Raw genomic sequence first — 21694 nt, 5'->3', positions numbered from 1 at the left:
GGGTGACTCTTACAAGGATATTATATAGATGGAAGAATAGGCTTAAGACAGTAGTTATTTCTGTCCTCAAATTTGCCTTGTGGAGAATTAATAAAATCTTTCCATGCCTTTGGGGTCTTCCCCTACATCAGATATCAGTACCTTAATTACCTGTAACAATACCTTGTCCCTCAATACTCCTGCAATTATATTGCCTCCAGCACGGATCTCCTCCTTATTCTGCTCAATCCAACACAACTGTTAACACCTATCTTTATCCTCTTTAGTGCCATTACTATTTCCTTTACAAGCACATTTGGGGTCATGATATTAGTGTCCAACTGTAGCATTTCTGCTATCCTTGATGAAGACAACAGTTTGTTAAAATGGTTATTTGCATGTCTTTCCCATTTTTGTTCTATTTGTAGTCTTCTTTTTGTTTTTCCCTTTACTCTTGAATGTTCTTGGGATGACTTTGCTTGGCTATTGTGCCAAGCTTTCTTTAAACTAATTTTACTCTCCACTGGTTCTCTCTATTTTAGAAGAAGACACTACTCAAAATCATCCATCATCTTTCCAGTCTTCCTATACCTTACTCCCTGAAATATGCTCTGTAGGGAAGCAACAAGAAGGATTTGTCATCTGCCCAGAGGTAACATGAAACATTTTTTTCATGGCATATTTAGTTATTACATATTTCAATACTAAAATAAGTATCTGCAAAAGGAGTACCATGAAAATAATTGCAGCATCTGTGCCAACGCTGTCAGCTGGAATGAAGTGCTAGAGAATTTCTACAACTTGTTAAGACTCTCCAGATCAAATCAACATTCTAAACAACATATTTTAATCCACCATTATTTTACTTTCTTTTAAAATATCTAATTCACTCAATATATCAGTGACTGATTAGGCAGTATCACTAATACTTTAATGCCATGCATTGTGCTCATAAATTTGCATGAAATCTATACACTTCAAAACACTGATTTTACATTTTTTTAAAAAAAGCTATTCTACCATTCCTATATAATAAGGAAACATATTTATCTCCACTCTGTGATTCGGACAAAGAAACACAGAGAATCCAATTACCTAATCCCATATCACCCTAATTCATAAACATAATTGAAATCAGTCAACAAACAAATATATACTGAGCGTTCTTAAAGCGTTAGTCACTTTTGATGATTCAATGCCCTGATACTTCAAGGATATGTCATTTTAATTTTTCAACTTAATGGCCATTTTTCATTCTTCATCTTTCTTTATCACTTAGCAGTTTATGCCATTACTATTTACCTTCTTCATCTGTATACTCTGCCACCTCTAGGGTTTTTGCTATTATTCTGTCCTCTTTCTCTGCCTACCTGACTCTTTTCTCAGTCTCCTTTATAGGTTCCTTTTCCATGTCTTGCCCTCTAACTATGGGTATATTTCAAAACTTTTACATAGGCCCCCTTCTCTTTTCACTCTCTGCTATGTCACTTGATTATCTTATCATCTCCCATGATTTTACCAGCATCTCTATGCAGATGGTTATACCCAGCCCCAGTCTATCTCCTTAGCTCTAGTATGGTATCATCAATTAGCTTTTGGCCATTTTAAAGTAGATATCCCATGTTATCTCAAATTTTACTGGTCTAAAACAGAACACATTTTTTATTTCTCCCTAAACCCTACCTTCCCTCCACTTTCTTATTATTGTTAGGGGTACCTCCACCCTCCCTAACCTTCACTCATGCCATTACAGTAAATCTGTTGTCAAATACTTTGTTTCTACTTCTACAACATGTCTCATATATTACTCTTTCTCTCCCTTTACACAGCCTCACTCTAGCCCCCACTCTTATCACCTTGTACAAGGATTACTACAATACCTATTTAATTGGTCTCCCAGCTTCCAGTTTTTCCTCATGCTAATCCATTTTTCACTTAGATTCCAACATTATTTTCCTAAAGTTTAGACCTGATCATTTCACAAACCTACTCAATAAATTCTAGTGGCTCCTAATTACCCCCAGACTCTCACTTTGGCTTTTAAATCCCTTAACAACTTGGCCCCTCCCTACTTTTCCAGTCTTCTTATACATTATTCCCTCCATGCAGTCTAAAATCTTGGCCTATTTCCTGCTTTTTGTGCATGTCAGTCCAACTTCCAACTTTGTGTTTTGCATGGTTGTCCTCCATTCCAACAATGATCTCCTTCCTCACCTCAGACTCCTGGCTTTCCTGGATTGCTTCTTAAACCCCACCTTATTTAAAAGGCCTTTTCCACATCCACATTAGTTTCTTTTTCTCTGAGATTATTATATATGTATATATATATATATATATGTACATTATATATATATATGTATATATATATATGTATATATATATATATACACACATACAAATATATACACATACAAATATATACACATATACACACATGCACACCCATACAAAATAGATAAACCTTTGGTTAATTTGATTTAAAAAAAGAAAGAAGAAAAACAAATTACCAGTATCAAAAATGAAAAGGGTGAATTCACCACCAATGAAGAGGAAATTAAAGTAGTAATTAAGAACTATTTTGCCCAACTGTATGCCAATAAATTTGACAATCTTAGTGAAATGGAAGAATATTTACAAAAATAGAAATTGCCCAGATTAAAAGAAGAGGAAGAAAAGTACTGAAATAACCCCATCTCAGAAAAAGAAATTGAACAAGCCATCAACGAACTCCCCTAGGAAAAAATCTCCAGGGCCAGTTGGATTTACAAGTGAATTCTATCAAATATTTAAGGAACAATTAATTTCAATACTATATAAACTACTTGGAAAACAGGCAAAGAAGGAGTCACCAAATTCTTTTTATGATACAATTATGGTACTGATACCTAACCTGGAAGAGTCTAAACAGGGAAAGAAAATTACAAACCAAAAATTGGTAAAAAGATTACAGCAACTTATCACAAGAATAATACACTATGATCAAGTAGGATTTATACTAGGAATGCAGGGCTGTTTCAATATCAGGAAAACTATCAGCATAATTGATCATATCAACAACAAAACTAACAGAAACCATACGATTATCTCAATAGATACAGGAAAAGCTTCTGACAAAATAGAACACCCATTCCTATTAAAAACACTAGAGAGCATAGGAAGAAATGGAGCCTTCCTTAAAATAAGTAGCATCTACCTAAAACCATCAGCAAGCATTATATGTAATGGGGATAAGCTAGAAGCATTTCCAATAAGATCAGGGGTGAAACAAGGATGTTTATCGTCAGCACTGTTATTCAATATGGTACTAGAATCGTTAGCTTTAGCAATAAGAGAAGATAAAGAAATTGAAGGAATTAGAATAGTCAAAGAAGAAACTAAGTTTCTCCTCTGAAAATCATATGATGATATACTTAGAGAATCCTAGAGAATCAAATAAAAAATTTCTTGAAATAATAAACAACTTCAGCAAAGTTGCAGGCTATAAAATAAACCCACATAAATCATCAGCATTTCCATATATTACCAACAAAGCCCAACAGCAAGAGATAGAAAGAGAAATTCCATTTCAAGTTACACAGACCTTATAAAATATTTGGGAGTCTACCTGCCAAAATAAACCCAGGAACTATGTGAACACAATTACAAAATACTTTTCACACAAATACAGTCAGATTTAAATAACTGGAAAAAACATCAGTTGCTCATGAGTAGGCTGAGCTAATATAATAAAAATGACAATTCTACCTAAATTAATTTACTTATTCAGTGCCATACCAATCAAAATACCAACAAATTATTTCATAGAGCTAGAAAAAACAGTAACAAGATTCATCTGGAAAAACAAAATGTCCAGAATATTAAGGGGGTTAATGAAAAGAAATGCTAGGGAAGGTGGCCTAGCCATACCAGATCTTAAATTGTATTATAAAGCAGCAATCATCACAACTACTTGGTATTGGCTAAGAAATAGTGGTAGATCAGTGGGAACAGGATAGGTACGGAAGACACAGTCGTCAATGACTACAGTAATCTGTTGTTTGATAAACCCAAAAAACCCAGCTTCTGGGATAAGAACTCACTATTTGACAAAAACTGCTGGGAAAACTGGAAAATAGTATGGCAGAAACTAGGCACAGACCAACATCTTACACCACATATCAAAATAAAGTAAAAATGGGTACATGATTTAGATATAAAGGCTGATGCTATAAGCAAACTGGGAAAATAGCAAGGAATAGTTTACCTGTCAGATTTATGGAGAACAGGAGAATTTATGACCAAACAAGAGATAGAGAACATTACGAAATGCAAAATGGGTAATTTTGATTACATTAAATTGAAAAGTTTTTGCACAAACAAAGCCAATGCAACCAAGATTAGGAGTGAAGCAGAAAACTGGGAAAGAATTTTTACAACCAGTGTCTCCAACAAAGGCCTCATTTCTAAAATATATTGAGAATTAAGACAAATTTATAAGAACACAAGCCATTCCCCAATTGATAAATGGTCAAAGGACATGAACAGACAGTTATCAGATGAAGAAATTAAAGCCATCTATGGTCATATGAAAAAAATGCTCTAAATCACTATTGATTAGAGAAATGCAAATCAAAACAACTCTTAGGTACCACATCACACCTATCAGATTGGCTAACATGACAAAACAGAAAAACAATAAATGTTGGAGAAGATGTGGGAAAATCAGAGCACCAATGCATTGTTGATGGAGTTGTGAACTGATCTAACCATTCTGAAGAGCAATTTGGAACTATGCCTAAAGAGCTATAAAAATGTGCATACCCTTTGACCCAGTAATACCACTTGTAGGGCTGTATCCCAAAGAGCTCATAAAAATGGGGAAAAGACCCACATGTACAAAAAATATTTATAGCAGCTCTTTTGTGGTGGCAAAGAATTGGAAATTGGGGGGGATTCTGATCAACTGGGCAATGGCTGAAGAAGTTGTGGTATATGAATGTTATGGAATACTATTGTGCAATAAGAAATGATGAGCAGGCAGACTTCAGAAAAACCTGGAAGGACTTGTATGAATTGATGCTGAGTGAAGTGAGCAGAAGCAGGAGAACATTGTGCGCAATAACAGCCACATTGTGTGATGACTGACTTTGACAGACTTAGCTCTTCTCAGCAATGCAAGGAACTCAAGATGCTATCCACATCCCGAGAAAGAACTATGGAGTCTGAATGCAGATTGAAGAATACTATTTGCTCTCTTTTTTTTTTTGTTTTGTTTTGTTTTGTTTCTTCTTTCTCATGGTTCCTCCCATTCATTCTAATTCTTCTTTACAACATGACTAATGTGAAAATATGTTTAATAAGAATGTATACATAAAGCCTATATCAGATTGCACTCCTTCTTGGAGAACAGGGATGGGAGGGAGGCAGAGCAAATTTAAAACTCAAAAGCTTCTGGAAGTGAATGTTGAAAACTAAAAATAAATAAATTAAATTAACTGAAAAATTGAAAAACAAAACAAAACATTATCAAGGGTATGACCCTGGATGTATGACAAGAAAAAATGGGCCAATCTTATATTAAGAATAAAGCATAATGGATAGCCAGTGACAGTGTCAGTGTTATAAACACAGCTCTAAGCCCAGAGCTCTCTGAGCTTAGATTGAATTTTGGGATGAAGGGAGGCACGCATGAGTCAATGCGCAAAGGAAGTTTACTGTGTTCAAACACAGCAAGGATATATAGCTAGAATATAGTGTCCCTTAGCTTCCCTGGGCTCTCAGCCTTTCTCACCTCCATCTGGAAACACGTCTAGTCAACACATCATCAGAGTATGGTGACTTCTGTGGTTTTAAGCATTTATTAAGTGCTTACTACAGGCCAGGCACAGTACTAAGAGCTTTGCAAATATTATGTCATTTGATCCTTACAACCCTGAGAATTAAATGCTATTATCATTCCCATTTACAATTGAGGAAATTGAGGCAACAGAGATTAAGTTACTTGTTCATGGCCACACAGTGTTTGAGGCTAGATCTGAACTCAGGTCTTCCTGACTCCACACCCAGCACTCTTTCTATTGCAAGATCTAGATCCCTCTGGACCTTGTACGTCCCCAAGCCAAGACGCTGTGTCAGGAAAACTGGATCCAATGAGGTTGCCATGTGGGAAAGAAGTCAGAGAACTCAGGGATGCTGAAGCAAGAGAACACTGACTCTATCACAGCTAGTATCTACAAAATATTTTTTAAAATCTCTATAAACTCTTTACATGTTATTATTAAGCAGTCATGGAAATATGGAGACAATAATTTCATATAATAAGAATGCAGGATTGGTTTGCAATTTACAATGATAAAGAGAACACTTATACTGGTGAAATGATGAAGACAGAAAGGTACAGCTAATTAAATACCTGAATGAATATTAAGGAATCTGGGTTTTATGACAAACCACTATAAATTTCTAAAGGGGAGCAACATAACTAATTTGATGTCTGAATAAGATGTTTCTTACTCTCACAAGGCACGATGAATTTGAAAGAAGAACTGAAATAAAGTCTAGATACAATAGAGAGACACTACCAATAAGATTTAATAACAGCTTAAACCAATTTTTAATGCACTCCAGATGGATTATAGTACAACCTAGCGAAATAAAAACATCAAATTTATTAGGAAACAAAATTATAGAACTTAACAATACTTTAGTAAGCTCAAATAATTAATGAATAATTTACAGTACACAATGTAATCCAGATAGTAGAATAACTTATTTGTCTAAATACAATCTACATTTTTCCTAATGTCTGAAGTGAACATTATAAGAAGTCATTTTATTTTCCTGGCTCTAAATTACTTTTAAAGGAGTGCTTTTCACTTCCTTTAATGGACAAAAGATTAATGATATTCAACATATCTTGAATTTTAAATATATTCTTTAATAAAATATGGGTCTTGTAGGCAAATTATTTTAGTTCATACAATTTTGAAATGAAGCTTAAATACTAAAAATAGTTTTAGTTCTATTGGAATTATTACAAATAATAATTTCATCTACTTAAGTTGTTAAAAAATACAATCCCTGAGAACCCTAATCAGTAAGAATTTAGGCACTTTGGAAATTTTTTAAATCAACAAGATGATGAAAAATACATACCTGAATATAATGAGAACAGACGCCTGAACATGTGTTATTTTCATAATTGTAGAACTTGTTTTCACTGAACCAACTTTGGATAGCAAAAGTTGCAGAATATTCATTATCAGGCCCAGTCCATATATTTTCACCAAGGCCACTAAAAACAGGATGAGACGTTCTTATTTCTTCTAAATGAGCATTACCTTCAGGAACACATTTCTGTGCCCAGGCTTTGGCAGTCTTTGCCAAAGCTTCATCCCAAGTCTGCAAACCAAAACAAATAAATTTTAGCTATGCTTTGAATTATTTCAGCATTCTAAAATCAGATATACAATTGGTCAGAAATGAGTGCAAGTGTCTTCCAAAAGTCCTGTAATCAAAAGGATTATGGACTGCACAGTACTATCACTTTAGGTTTGGATCTCAAGATATAATAACACGTACTCAGCATAAACTTAACAAATCATCACATTTATTTTACAATGATTAATGATGATTAAGGCAACACAAATAAAGATGAGAATAACATTCAATACAATAAGTAATAATCAGATAAAGAAAAGGGGAAATAAGAAAAGAAAGGATACACACTCACTAACCAGGCGAGCTCAAATACCTACTATACCGGAGAGACTGAAGATGGTCAAGAAGTCTGGTCAGGGAGGCAACGGAGCAACGTTCCACTCCGATTCAAATCACAGAGATTCGGTGTCACTATCTCTGGCTACTCCAAAAAATCCCTTTCCAAATGACCCCTTTATATCTATGTAAACCAGGGGAAAACAATCTTAGTATTTTGTTTTATGTACGTGTCCTTGGTGAGCACTCAGGTCCAGGACATGCACATATTTTAACAAAGGCTGGAGCTTGATCAGAGCCCCAGATACCTGTTTGTTGTGTAAGTCTCCAAGGAGTAATCAGGTCCTTGGACAGATACACTCTTCTGTCAAGAAAAATGTTCCTTGAGATGAACTGCTTCCCAGGGGAACATAGTTTGTTACTTAATGTTCTGTCTCCTTAGTACCCTCGGCCATGCATGTGAACTCCAACTTACATTCTTTATGTCAGGTCATGACGCAGTTACACCAGGGGCTGGGAAGGATCTCCTCAGTTTCCCTTAGAAGTCCACACTGATAGAAAGGCCAAAAGGAGAGGAAAGACGATGTAAACACAAAATTTAAACATGAGGGATTAGACTGGAGTATTCGAATGGAATAGGAGTAAAGAAGGAGGGAGTGAAATAGAAACAACATATATTTTGGAAAGAGGAGCTATAAATTAGAGGGAGAAAGCAGTAATAAAAGTAAATTCTAGGAACTTAGAAATGGGCAGGAAAGGGGAATTAGTAGGAGGAGATAGGGATATTTTACCATAAACAAAACAAATCAGAAAGACTAATACTGACCTAACAAAGACAGGAGCAGGGAATACAATATAAAATAGTTTAACAAAGGCACAAATTTAACAATTGTAACTTTAAATGTGAATGGATTAAACATCTTTGTAAAAAAAAAGAAGAATGGACTTTTAAAATTGCTTTATTTGAAAAACACATTTAAAATATACCGAAATGGATCTGTGCTCTCACCAACTTGAATGTCTCCTCCAATTATGCATATTGCAACCTCTCCATGCCTTCCCATGCTCGGCAACTCTTGTCCATGTGTCCTCTACCTCCATGATTTAGTAACCTCTCTTCCTGTGCTGAGGTTCATTTAATCCGTATCTACCACTCAAACAAAATCCTTTTAGCTATTGTCTACCAAACTCCAAGACATTTTTCTTTCCTTAAAGAGTTCAGTGCCTGGCTCACAGTCTTCCTCTCCTCCTTTCCTCTTGCATCAAACCTGGATGTGTATGTGTGTGTGTGTGTGTGTGTGTGTGTGCTGCGCGCGCACACACACATACATATATGTATGTATATATGTTCTCATATGTGTATATAGATAAGTAGATAAATATTTCCTTAAACATTCTAACCTCATAGCTCCTAAATTTACACATTTCCCATGATCTACTCCTCTAAGTCGCTTCAGCCTCATGCAAAGATAGCCACACTCTTGAACTTGACATCATCCACAAATGTACCACTTCCACATTCGTGAGCTCTGAAATACCCTCATCAAATCACAATCTATTTTCATTCCACATCCCCTGCTGCCTTGCAACTCAAAGTCCTATTCTTCATCCACACCGCGATTTGTAATCCATCGATCCCTAAATTCCTTCAAGGCCATCACCCCTGCACTAGTTATGTTCTTCTCCCTTCCCCATCCTGACCTACCGCTAAACTTGTTCAACACAACACTGTTAACTTCTCTTGAGTCCCATGTTCCTTTTTCGTATAATCTATTTTGCCCTGTCATATCTCAGCCTTGTATCTCTTCCATTATCTGCTGTCCTTACTCCCACACACATGCTGCTGAATGAGCTTGAGAAAATCATAAAACCATATTACTGTATCAACAAATTTATGTTACATAACCTTAATTGGGCTTTCACTGTTGGTAGGTAATCCTTTTACATTTCCTTAATTGACTCACTATCTCATTCTCCGCAGTCTTCCAAATCTTTTCACTTCTCTTCAAACCTCCATGGCTCTCCCACCCACCCACCCTCCCAGCCAAGAACCTCATATTTTATTAACAAATTGAAGCCATTCACAGAAAGCTTCCTCTTTCCCTTCCTCCTCATCTTATATTACCCAAATGTGTTTCACCACTATCTCTTCCTTCACACATTTCTTACGTAATGAGGTAGCCCTTCTCCTTGCCAAGCCAAACCGCTTTACATGCAAAAAATGGCCAAATTCTATCCTCTCTTCTACAGAAGACTGACCACTCTCCATCATCTTCACTTATCTTCAATTTCTCCCTGTCTACCTGTTATTTCTCTATTGCCTACAAACATGCCCACGTCTTCCCCATCCTCAAAAAAAACCTCTCACTTGATCCATCTATCCTGCTAGCTATCCTCTCATATCTCTCCTCCCTTCTGTGGCTAAAAATGCAAAGTCTGTGGACAATGGGTATCTCCATTTTCTCTCTTCTCAATCTCTTAATTGCCTACAGACTGGCTGCCAATCTCACCATTCAACCAAAGTTGAATTAACTGCCAAAATTTATTTAACTGCCAATTTCAATGTCCTTTACTCAATCTTTATCCTTTTGACCTCTCTGCAGTCTCTAAAACTATCAATTACTCTTCTTGATACTTCTTTAGGTTTTTGTGACATTCATTTCTACTGGTTCTCCTCCTACCTATAAGATCACTCCTTTTCAGTCATACTTGCTGCTTCTTCATCCAGGTCATATCTGCTAACTGGGGGTGTCTCACAGGGCTCTGCCTTTGGCCCTTTTCTCTATTTCACTTGATAATCTCATCAACTTCCTTGGATTTAATTATTATCTCTATGATAATGATTCTCAAATCACTTGTTCAGCTCTAACCTCTGGCAACCTTCAGTCTCACACCTCCAACTTCCTATTGGACATCTCAGACTGGATGTCCCATAGACATCTCAAACTCAACAGGTCTAAAACTGAACTCATTATTCCAATCAAAACTCATCTTCCCAACTTTCCTATTACTTTTGATACTATCACCATTCTCATAGGCACATGGCTTAAAATCTAGATGTTATCTTCTCTCTCATCTCCAATATCCAATCTGCCAAGCCTATCAATTATACTTTCATGACATCTTTCTTAAATGACACTTTCTATCCTCTACTTACTACTCTGGTACAAGTGCTCATCACCTCATACCTGAATTATTACAATATACTGCTGATTGGTTTTCCTACCACAAGTCTCTCCCCACTCCAGGTCATTCTCTGTTCAACTATCATAGCTATCTTAAAGCGTATGTCTAACAATATCACCTCCTTACTCAATAAACTTCAGTGGCTCCTTATCACCTCCAGAATAAAATATAAAATCCTCTGTTGTTCAAAGCTCTTCATAATCTGTACCCCATTGCCAACTTTGCAAACTCCTTACAATTTATATTCCCACAGCATGAGGTATATAGTCTGTGATCCGGGGACCACAGTTCCTTTTTGTTTGTTTTGCTGACCACTACTCCTGGAATGATCTTCCTCCTCATCTCTGCCTCTTGGCTTCCTTCAAGTCCCTCCTTCTACAGGAAGTCTTTCCCAACCTCTCTTAATTCTAGAGTCTTCCCTCTGTTGCTTATTCCAATTTATCCTACACGTAGCCTGTTTGTACATAGTTGTTTGTCTGTTGTTGTTTCTATTAAACTGTAAGCTCTTTTTGTCTTTCTTTGTGTCCCTAGTGCTTAATATAGTACCTAACAGGCAGTAGGTGCTTAATATATATTTATTGACTGACTTAAGTTCACCATGGGAATTCAGCCAATAAACAGAAGACCTTCTTTGCTTTCTTCTAACATTATGAGGATACCTGTGGAACATGTTTTTCTTTTTTCTCACCATGCAACTAGTCCATCTTCTTTTTCATTTATGCATTTAATGGAATTCTTTATACCAAATCTTCAAAGTTTCTTATTCATTATATGTAACAGCACACTTGCACCCACCATACATCTCTCCAGTCACATGATATTAATTTTAAATTCTTTAGAGACTATAATATTTCATGATTTGCAATTACACAATATACTACTGCAATATTTATATTAAAAATATGAGCCTTCTTCTGGAGGAAGTTTTAGGTCATTACAAGAGACTTCGTAATTTCCCAAAGGAAATTCAGCCCACTCTCCATTTCTTCTTTGATTAGAAGTGCAACTTAGGTTGACTGTTAAACTGCATATCATAATCTTTGCAATAGATATTCTCCATGTATACACTTTATTTTTCTATGTGGATAGGTCAAATTCTGTTAAGTAGTCAAGATCTCTAAAGTGTTTGGTGTAAACAGCACAATCTCATCTACCAATAAGAACTTCTAGAAGACCTCATTATGTAGAGGGAAAGGGTTCATAACTTGGATAGGCAGATTTCACAATGTTTCATGATTTAAATTTTTTTTGAAGACTATTTTAATATAACTGATTTCCTTTGTAAGCCTTTGTATTTTGCTTTGTTTAAAAAATATTATTTTGAGATGAGATCCATAGGCTTTACCATTCTACCCCCTCTTCCCCCACAAACAAGGTTAAGAACCCCTATTATTTGAAAATAAATTCCTCAACAAACTGGACTCTGCACTAGATCTCCTTCATCACATCACACAAATATCTTCAGCACCCTTTTTTATGCCTTAGCTGATCTATGATAAGCAAATTATTGAACAAGGTTACCTATTATTGTATCTTTCATGGAATCTTACATGATCTTGATATATAGCTGGGTAATACTTCGTTGGAAGAAAGCCTTTAAGGCAATAAACTCTACTGAATCACCAGATTTTTTTTTATAACCAACAAACAATGATCACAGAAAGATCTTGTACTCCTTATCTTTTGGTCAATTGTGTGATGGTAAAACCACGGAACATGGCTTGCAAAAATCAGGATATTCTGCATTGGTACTCTTACATTAGGCCTGCTCAACATAAGGCCCACAGGCAATGTGTTGTTCAGGCCTGTTTTACATCCTCTATATTTTTCACAGGATGCCCAAAATCGTATAGCCCTGCCTTACATCAAGAATGACACTGATGTAGGTGATTTTAACAAAAATTTTATATTGATGGGAAAGTAGGTATATAGGTTAGTATTTGTTTTCTCAGGTACTTTTAAAAATATTAGTAAGGTCTGAAAAATCTTCCAGACTTTTCCAACTGTGATATCTTCCCTCCTTTAGATACCTTGTTAATTAATCCTTTATTGTTCTCACAACTCTGTTGACTCCAGCACAGATTTCATATCTATATAGATAGATAGATAGATAGATAGATAGATAGATATAGATATAGATATAGATATAGATATAGATATAGATATAGATATAGATATATAGATATAGATAGATATAGATATAGATACAGATACAGATACAGATACAGATACAGATATAGATATAGATATAGATATAGATATAGATATAGATATAGATATAGATATAGATATAGATATGTGTGTGTGTGTATACATATATAGATATGGATATATAAATGGATATGTATTTGGTTTAATCCATCTCCTTGTTCCATTTGCTGTTTTCTTTAGGGTCATTTCTCCCTCTCCCATCTACCTAGGGAATGATTATATTAAAGTCCAAGTGTGGTAGTTCCCCTTTCTTTGATTGTAAAGAAAGATTGTTTTAAAATCTTCAGATAAGTGAAGTGAGCAGAACCAGGAGAACATTGTACACAGTAACAGCAACATCGTGCAATGATCAACTATGAATAACTTAGCCCTTCTCAGCAGTACAATGATACAAGATACTTCCAAAGGACTAATGATGGAAAATGCTACCCACATCCAGAGAAATAACTGGTGGAGTCTGAATGCAGATAGAAGCGTGCTATTTTCATTTTCCTTATTTTTTGTGGTTTTTTCCTTTTAGACTGGTTCTTCTTTCACAACATGACTAACACAGAAATATGTTTTACAAGATTGCACATGTATAGCCTATTTAAAATTCTTACCTTTTTAGGGAGTGGGGGAGAAAATTTGGAACTCAAAATTCATTAAAAAAATGTTAAAATTGTCTTTACATGTTAATTGGAAAAAAAGCAAAAATGCTATTTTAAAAAATTAAAGTGTTTAGATAAAAAAAATCTTTGCTGATTTTTTCATTTGTCTTCCATTTGTTGTCCTTCCATTTTCATCCTTAAATGTTATAGTCATGACTTTGCTTGGTGGGGACTTATGATAGTGGTAACATATGCTGTTCCTGTCACATAAGTTAAGCTAGTTCTTCCACAAAAAATATAGCAAAACTGTTGAGACACTGACATAGCTTACTGGTGGCCCAAGTATAAAAGCAAGCCCAGACAGAAACTCTTCCTTCAAGGTCCATTTCCACACTGGCATGCCCAACACAATGGCAGGAAAGTTGTGATCAATTAAATCAATACAATAGCCTTAATGAATAATCTTTCATTGCTGTGGTTTCATAACCTATTTTTCTTAACTGCTGGATGGTTTCTGAGTGTCTCACTTTATTCCAATTCTGAACCTGAAATACAGGAATGTACTGAATCAAGGTGGGCCTGTAACATTTTAAATATAGTTAAAAGGACTGAATCAAAATAACCTTTTTGAAGTGTTAGATAAAGGCTATTAGGAGGAAGCTGAGTCCCTGATTACTGGAGAAGGTACTGACAAGGAAGGCAGGAAACCTAAAGCCTCATCAGTTTTGACAATGCTGGCAGTAAACCATAAGGTTATCTGTGAGTGACCGGGGAGGATTAGAAAATAAACTTTGTGGGCATTTAACAACTACCGATATATGTGAACATTCTTTGGGTATTTAAGAAACATGCCCTGAAAATGTTATAGTAGTAATAAGGAATTTCAATTATCTAAACATCTGCTGGAGCTGTCTGTCTCTCTATCTTTCCTGACCTCTACCCTTAGCCTAAAAGCAGAGCAGTTAATAACTTCTTTATTTGCCTTAGTGGTAGTTTCATATTTCAAAAGGTAGAGGAAACAAGTTCTATTGAAGATCTTATTCTCACCAACAGGAGAAGAACTGGGGAGAAAATTATGGGAACTTTAGGAATATGTGACTACTCCATCCAATAATTTATAGTAAAAAATGAGAGGGTAACTAGTTTAGTTTCTTTGCACCCTAGATTTTGGGAAAGCAGATTTCAATGGGTTCAGAGGAAAGATAGGTAGGATATCATGGACTACAACAATTCAGGTAAAATTAGCTCAGGAGGGATAGGATATGCTCAAGAATGAAATACTAAAGACCCAAAGGGAAACAATTCCAATGAGGAAGAAAAATGAGATTTTTCTGAAGAAACCAGTGTGGATACATAGGGAACTCACCAATCAACTTAGAGTTCAATCATTTTCAATCACGTCCAACTCTTTCGGACCCCATTTGGGGTTTTCTTGGCAAAGATAATGGAGTAGTTTGCCATTTCCTTTCCCAGATGAGAAAACTGAGGCAACCAGGCTTAAGTGGCTTGTCCAGGGTCACATAGCTAGTAAGTATCTGAGGCCAGATATGAACTCACGAAGATGAGTCTTCCTGACTCCAGGCCCAACACTCTATCCACTGCACCACCTAGCTGCCCTTAATCACCTTCTTTGATCATTTTCTTTAAAATATCAAGCTATTTAGCTGCCGTATCCTCATCTGCAATGGCCCCCTCTCTAATAATTTTAACATTATACAATTGAACTCAATTTTTAAAGCAACTGAACCAAAGCTTGCAGTAAATTTCTTCACTCTTAGCTTCATTTCCATTTTCTTTCACTGCCTCAAATATTATAAACTTGAAGCTTTTGTCTGAAGAGCAAGTTGGCTAAGAGAAATACGTTTTTGATTGTAATCTTCAAACTGTACGATTAAAAGGTGCTCCATTGCTCTCATCATGCTATTTTTGTTTCTGTGGTTGTTTGCAAACATTTTGCAAAAAGTTTTTCATTTTGCTGTGTTTTATACAATATTCTGTATCACAGATTAAAGTGTTCCAACATCTTGTCCTATTTTAGATTTACTGTTATCACATTTGTGACATTCATTACATCAATTTTTTTCTAATGTATTAACAAGCCTCTTCCTTTTGACCATCACAGAACACATAGTTTATAAGCAAGAACCCTGTGAGGTGCTGAATACCAGACTACTCTAGATCCTCTCAGCCCCTGCCATTGTGGAACCTATCCCAGTGCCAGATACCAAATTGGCTGGCCTCTAGTAAAAGGAGAGGGACCCTCTTGATAAATGGATGATGGACCTCAATAACCATTACAGCAAGATAGCATCTAGATAAACACATCTAGATAAACAACCCCCTTGTAGCAGGCAACACGTCCGCTACTAAGACAGGATGATTAGGGAAAACTCAGCTCCCCTATTAGAATGAGTTAGTGTTCATTATTATGATTTATCTACAAGAGATTTCCCTCCCAGACCCTTCCTCCCAACTGACTACTCATACTGAGGCAAATAGGGTAGTGAGGCAATTGATAGTAGCCCCTTGATTATATGACAGTGAGTGCAATGCTAACATGCCAGATAATATGTACTTGACCTACTGTGGCCCTCCTGTTGAAAGTGGGTAACTTATAGGGAATGTTATATGTAACTTACCCTTTCCAGTTCTGAGAGGGGAACTTAACCCCGGCCCCAAACAGGTTTTGTCCTTTGGCTGGGTGGGGGGAGGCAGAAACAAGGATAGACTCAATCACAGAGAAAGGTAAAACTATGTATGCTACTGTCCATCGGGTAAATGGGTCATACTGCCAAGAGAAGGGCTTTAGGCAGAGGGTCCATCCTGGTAGACCATGTTCCTCTGGCTTTTAGACCTTGGAGATAAGAGGGAAGAGACAGAGAGAACTCACACCTGCACTGGGATGCAGAAAAGTCCCCAGGCGGAAACCTCAATAGGATCTTGTTACGAGAATTAAGAGCAATTACATAGGCACGTGATCAGAATGAGGATCTGTGAGAGATAGAGCAGGAAGGCCTTTCACTTAGGGAATCATCACATCATCTGGAGGCCAGATGTCTGACAATGCCTGTCTCCACTTTGACCTAACTCTATTTCAAAGATACCAAGGTGGACTAGGAGTAGTGTCACAAAGCTGTTTGGCCTCACTTAGCCCTGTCACTATAATGGGCTCTCATGAGGGGAACTCAGTTCATGGACACTGGCATGGACATTTCTGGACACTGGCACCCAAGTGACTATAATCCTGGGAAGCCCCAACAGCCAGAATGCCTCATTCTTTTTAATGATTTTGTTCAGACATGAATCCTTAACCTGGATAACCAATTGATTGTTACTATCAGTGTGGGACTATTCTTGTGGTAAACTGTGAACCCCTTCTGCAATGAGGAGTATACATATGAACTGATCTCCTGCATTGCTTTACTAACAACAGCAAAGCATTGGAAATAGCTCCTCACCAAACGACTACTGATGGATGTTCATTATATTTGATAATGTCTTCAGCTTTGGCCTGTCTTACCTTTTGACTTCTCATCAAGTAGTGCAAGTGAAGCAATATAATATACCTGGAGGTGAGAGTAAGATTACTCACCTTCATCCAGGACCTCCTGGATGCAGGGCTGCTGTAGCTGACCACCTGCCTGTTAAATAGTCCTGTCTGGCCAGTACACAAAGCCAATGGCATCGCGAGCTTGACAACTGACTTGGGCCTTCAACAAAGAGGTCCCACCTCTTGTTTCAGTGGTCCTAAAGATAGTTACCATCATGGACCTACTTCCCTACTTCCAGACACTGGTATGTTGTTCATCTAGCTCGATGAGCCTTGGCTTATACTTGGCAAGGTATGCAGTATACCTTAGCTGTCCTTCCTTATGGCTAACTTATATTCCCACAATCTGCTTCCAATGGATGGGTTGTACACTGGCCTCTTTGATTGTGCCCCTGGAATGGCCATCTTCTATTACCCTGGTAACATCCTGATTAGGCTGAGTAAGTACACTGTCTAAGGTTCTGGAGGCCTTGTTTACTGCTCATTGATGAAGGCTGGGCTACCAACATTGACAATATTCAGCAGCCCACTGAACAAATCAAGTTCCTGGGGGTTCAGTGGGCTGGGGACCAGTGGGAAAACCCCACCAAAACGAAAGAGACCCCTTGCACCGAAGCCAAATACTACTAAGAAGGATGTCCAACCTATCATCAGGCTTTTGGCTTCTGGACACAAAACATACCCCATCTGGGCATCATCATGAGGCAATCCACACAATTTGGGTGGGGCCCAGCCGACAAAGGCAGGATCACCATCAATTTTCCAGCACTTAGAGCGCTGGCACACAGTAGGCACTTAATAAATGTCTACTGACTAACTCATCTGTAAAATGAGGGGGTTGGCCTAAATCGAGGATTCTTAGTCTTTTCCAAGCCATGGGCCCCTTTGGCATCATGGTGAAAGGTTATGGGTCCTTTCTCAGAATAACGTTTTTAAATGCTTAAAGTAAAATACAAAAGATTGCAAAGAAAACCAATTATCCTGAAATGCAACCATTTGACAATTCTTAAATATTTTTCGTTTCAAATATAACTTGCTAATTATATTTGATACTAAAATAGAAATCGTAAAATATTTTTAAATCCACTCACTATATACCGGACGTTGGCTGCTGGTGGGGAAAGCTGTGACCGAAGCATATTGTGCATCTCCACACACTCCTGGATAAATTCGCCATCTTCGATATCCGGAAAGTGCGCCTGTGATGCTTGACTCTGAGGATCAGGACCAAGAAAAAGCTGCGCCACAGGCTCACGGCTTCCATGACTTCACCTTGGCCACTGTGCCTCACGCCTCAGGTACCTGGCACGCGCTGCAAGCCTGCGCCTGTCCAGAGCTTCCGAGGCTTTGATTGGAGAATTCTCTTCCGCCTGCCCCCTCTGTCCCGCCCCTTCCAAGAGCTCCCGAGGCTTTGATTGGAGAATTCTCTCCTGCCTGTCTTCCTCTGTCCCGCCCCTCCCCCGCAACAGCTCCCGAGGCTTTGATTGGAGAATTCTCTCCTGCCTCCCCCACTCTGTCCCGCCCCTTCCCAGAGTTCCCAGGCTTTGATTGGAGGGCACCTCACCTACAAGGACAGTTCCCAAAATTTTGATTGGAAGGATCCCTCGCTGCAACGCACACCCCGCCCTCAGGCTTTTCTAGGCCAACCCGGGTCAGAACTCCCAGACTCTGATTTGTCAGGATACTTTCGACCCGCAGTCTGTCCTTCCACTCTGCCTTGCACCTGCCCAATGCTCCCCATGCTTTGAATGGCAGGAATTTTACCTACATGACCCTACTTAACTGAAGAAGGAGATTACAAACTTCTTGAAGGAAACATTCTAGCGCAAGGATTCTTAACCTGGGATCCATAAACTTTTTTTTTTTAATAATTGTATTTCAAGATAATTAGGCTCCATTATAATTGTATGGGATTTCATTTTATGTATTTAAAACATTATTCTGAGAAGAAGTCCACAGTTTTCACCAGATTGACAGTGGGGTCCAGGACCCATATACAAAATGTTAAGAATCCTTATCTGTAATTCACAGCCCCACATTCAATCCTTTAGAACCCACATTCTTTCCAGTTTGGATCCTTACAATCTGAAGTTCCAGACTCTTCGTAGAACTACTTTATTTTTTATTTTTATTTATTTATTGGCTTTTATGTGTTACTTCAGTCCCCAAACCCATGGGTAAGGTTTATTTTTGTTTTTTCCTTTTTTGTAGAGACTGGCCTGTGTGAAGGGCAGGAGAAAGAAGAGCTCTTTAGTTCTCATTAAGTTTTAAATCTTTTCAGAATTTTTCAAGACAATTTGGGTGCTTCTAACTTTCAGCTTTCAAAGTGAAATGTTAAAAGCCAATCCCACTTCAGATTGCTGAAGGAAAAGACTCTAGAAAGACATGGGAGGAGTTGGTATTTTCCATCAGGTCCCTTGTCTTCAGCTTGCTACACTAGAGACTTTAGGGAATTAACTCTTAGATGAGAAGCTGAGTTACCTTGCTCAGAAGTGGAGAGCTCTAGGGATAGCTAGGTGATGCAGTGGTTTATGCATCTGCCTGGGAATCAGGAGGACCTGAGCTCAAATGTGATCTCGGATGCTTGACCCTCACTAGCTGTGTGACACTGGGCAGGTCATTTAACCCCTACTGCTTTGCAATAAATAAATAAATAGGTAGATAGATAAATAAATGAATGAATGAATGAACAAAAACACAAACAAATAAACGAATGAGTAAACAAACAAACAAATAAATAAATTTGGAGAGCTCCTTCATTCTGTGTTGTCTGGTTTGTATTCTCCTATGTATACTTTCTCTGATTTGTGTTTTGCTCTGATTTGGATAAATGGACATCTTTGATAATTGCTATGTGTGGAATTGCTATTCTGTGGGAAAGGAGTCAAGCCTTGAATATGGAGGGATCTTCTTCCCAAATAAGGGTCATCATAAGTTAGCCTGAAACTCAAAACCACATGTTCTAGACTAAGAAAATTTAAGGGAACAAATAGATATAATTCTAACCTAGCAGAATGGCAGCCTCTGGCCCCAGCTTTGAGCTTCCCCTCCTAATCTGAATTAAAGTCTTCCTTGGAGAAAGGAAGGAAAGAAGAGACTAGAAATGTCTATTGTGCCTCCCTTCAAGCCACCCAAGAACACCTATATGCCATATGTGGGGGCTTGCCATTGACACATGTAACATGGGGTTCAAGCTCATTTACATAAGATTCCCCTCACTGGTAGAAAATGTTTGGTGGAGAGAACTCAGGACAGGTGAGATTCCCTTTCTTCTGGTTTCCAACTCTTCAGGGAAAGATTCCTAAAGGGAGAGAAACTCTCTGATAAATCCAACATTTGGCAGAACCAGTGCCTCAAATATGTACTCTTTCAATTGTTCAGTCATTACAGTCATGTCCAACTCTTCATGATCTCATTTGGGGCATGGTTTGCTATTTCCTTCTCTAGTGTCCTTGTTTCTACTTCCCCACAACAGAGACTAGTGGAATTTCCCCTTAAATGAGAACTGGGACTCTCTCTTCTAATTGAGCTATCTTACTTCCAGTAGGAGATCTCATCCACTCTTTATATTTTCTGCCTTATTCCAATCTCCATAGCTTTTCTGATATGTTTCCTCCAGGCTTGGATAAATAAATGTGTTTATTGGCTATTTATTGTGTGTTTTGTTTTAGTTTTTTTGTTTGTTTTTGTTTTTTGTAACTAGCATTTAATGGGAAGATAATGCAGCTTTGAATATATAGCTCGGAGCACTTCTTCCCTGGGTGATCAGGAGAGTAGCTTGAACCTAAATAATATTTCCCTTAGATTAATAATATTTGGGTATATATATATATTATATATATATATATATATATATATATATATACACATGATATATATATAATATATATATGTACATGCACATATATATGTATTTAGGTATATAAATATATGTGTGTGTGCATATATATATGTATATATATGTATATATATATATATATATGTTATATACAGAGAGACAGACAGACAGACAGAAAGACAGAGAGAGCCTGGTACTCTTTCTCTGAAGACAGCAAAGTGGCCAGCCTCATGGCCTCAACTTCCTGCTCCCCTCATGGCAAGAATCAAAATCTCCCTTGGAGAAGGATGGGCAGAGGACACTCTAGACACAATTATTCATCCCTCCCTGTGAGCCATATCTAGACAGACCCATGTGGAACCACATAAACTATACGGGTAATTTTTCCCAGTATCTTTTGCCCTCCCCCCTCATAGAATCATCACGTATAATAAATAAAATATAAATAATATATTTTCAAAGAAAAAAAGGAGAAATAGAAAAACCAGCAAAACCAATCAATATGTGAAAAAAAGCCTGAAAATATATATATAATATTCTGTACACATAGACTTCTTATCTCCACGAAGAAGTGATAAGAGGATCTCTTTACATCTCTTTACAACAAGTAGTTGCTCTTTCCATTTTCATTGTTGCAATCATTGT

The 21694-nt window shown here is 37.3% G+C and overlaps 1 protein-coding gene across 1 annotated transcript in view; it reads right to left on the bottom strand.

Moving 5' to 3' along the window:
- LOC110195917 (GLIPR1 like 2) overlaps positions 1-18952 on the bottom strand; it is a 53579-nt gene extending 34627 nt beyond the window's left edge. Inside the window, exons 1-4 of the mRNA XM_078150372.1 lie at positions 18859-18952; positions 18514-18775; positions 18303-18468; positions 7114-7359 (exon numbers count right to left, since the gene is read on the bottom strand). Coding sequence (XP_078006498.1) covers positions 7114-7359; positions 18303-18468; positions 18514-18775; positions 18859-18952 — 768 coding nt within the window. The remainder of the gene's footprint in view (positions 1-7113; positions 7360-18302; positions 18469-18513; positions 18776-18858) is intronic.
- Positions 18953-21694: the final 2742 nt, after the last annotated feature.

This window comes from Phascolarctos cinereus, unplaced genomic scaffold (assembly GCF_003287225.1).
Source record: "Phascolarctos cinereus isolate Bilbo 61053 unplaced genomic scaffold, phaCin_HiC Scaffold_1;HRSCAF=81, whole genome shotgun sequence".
NCBI classification, from domain to species: Eukaryota; Metazoa; Chordata; class Mammalia; order Diprotodontia; family Phascolarctidae; genus Phascolarctos; species Phascolarctos cinereus.
The sequence above is the reverse complement of the archived record's forward strand: the minus strand, read 5'-3'. Positions and strand labels throughout refer to the sequence as shown.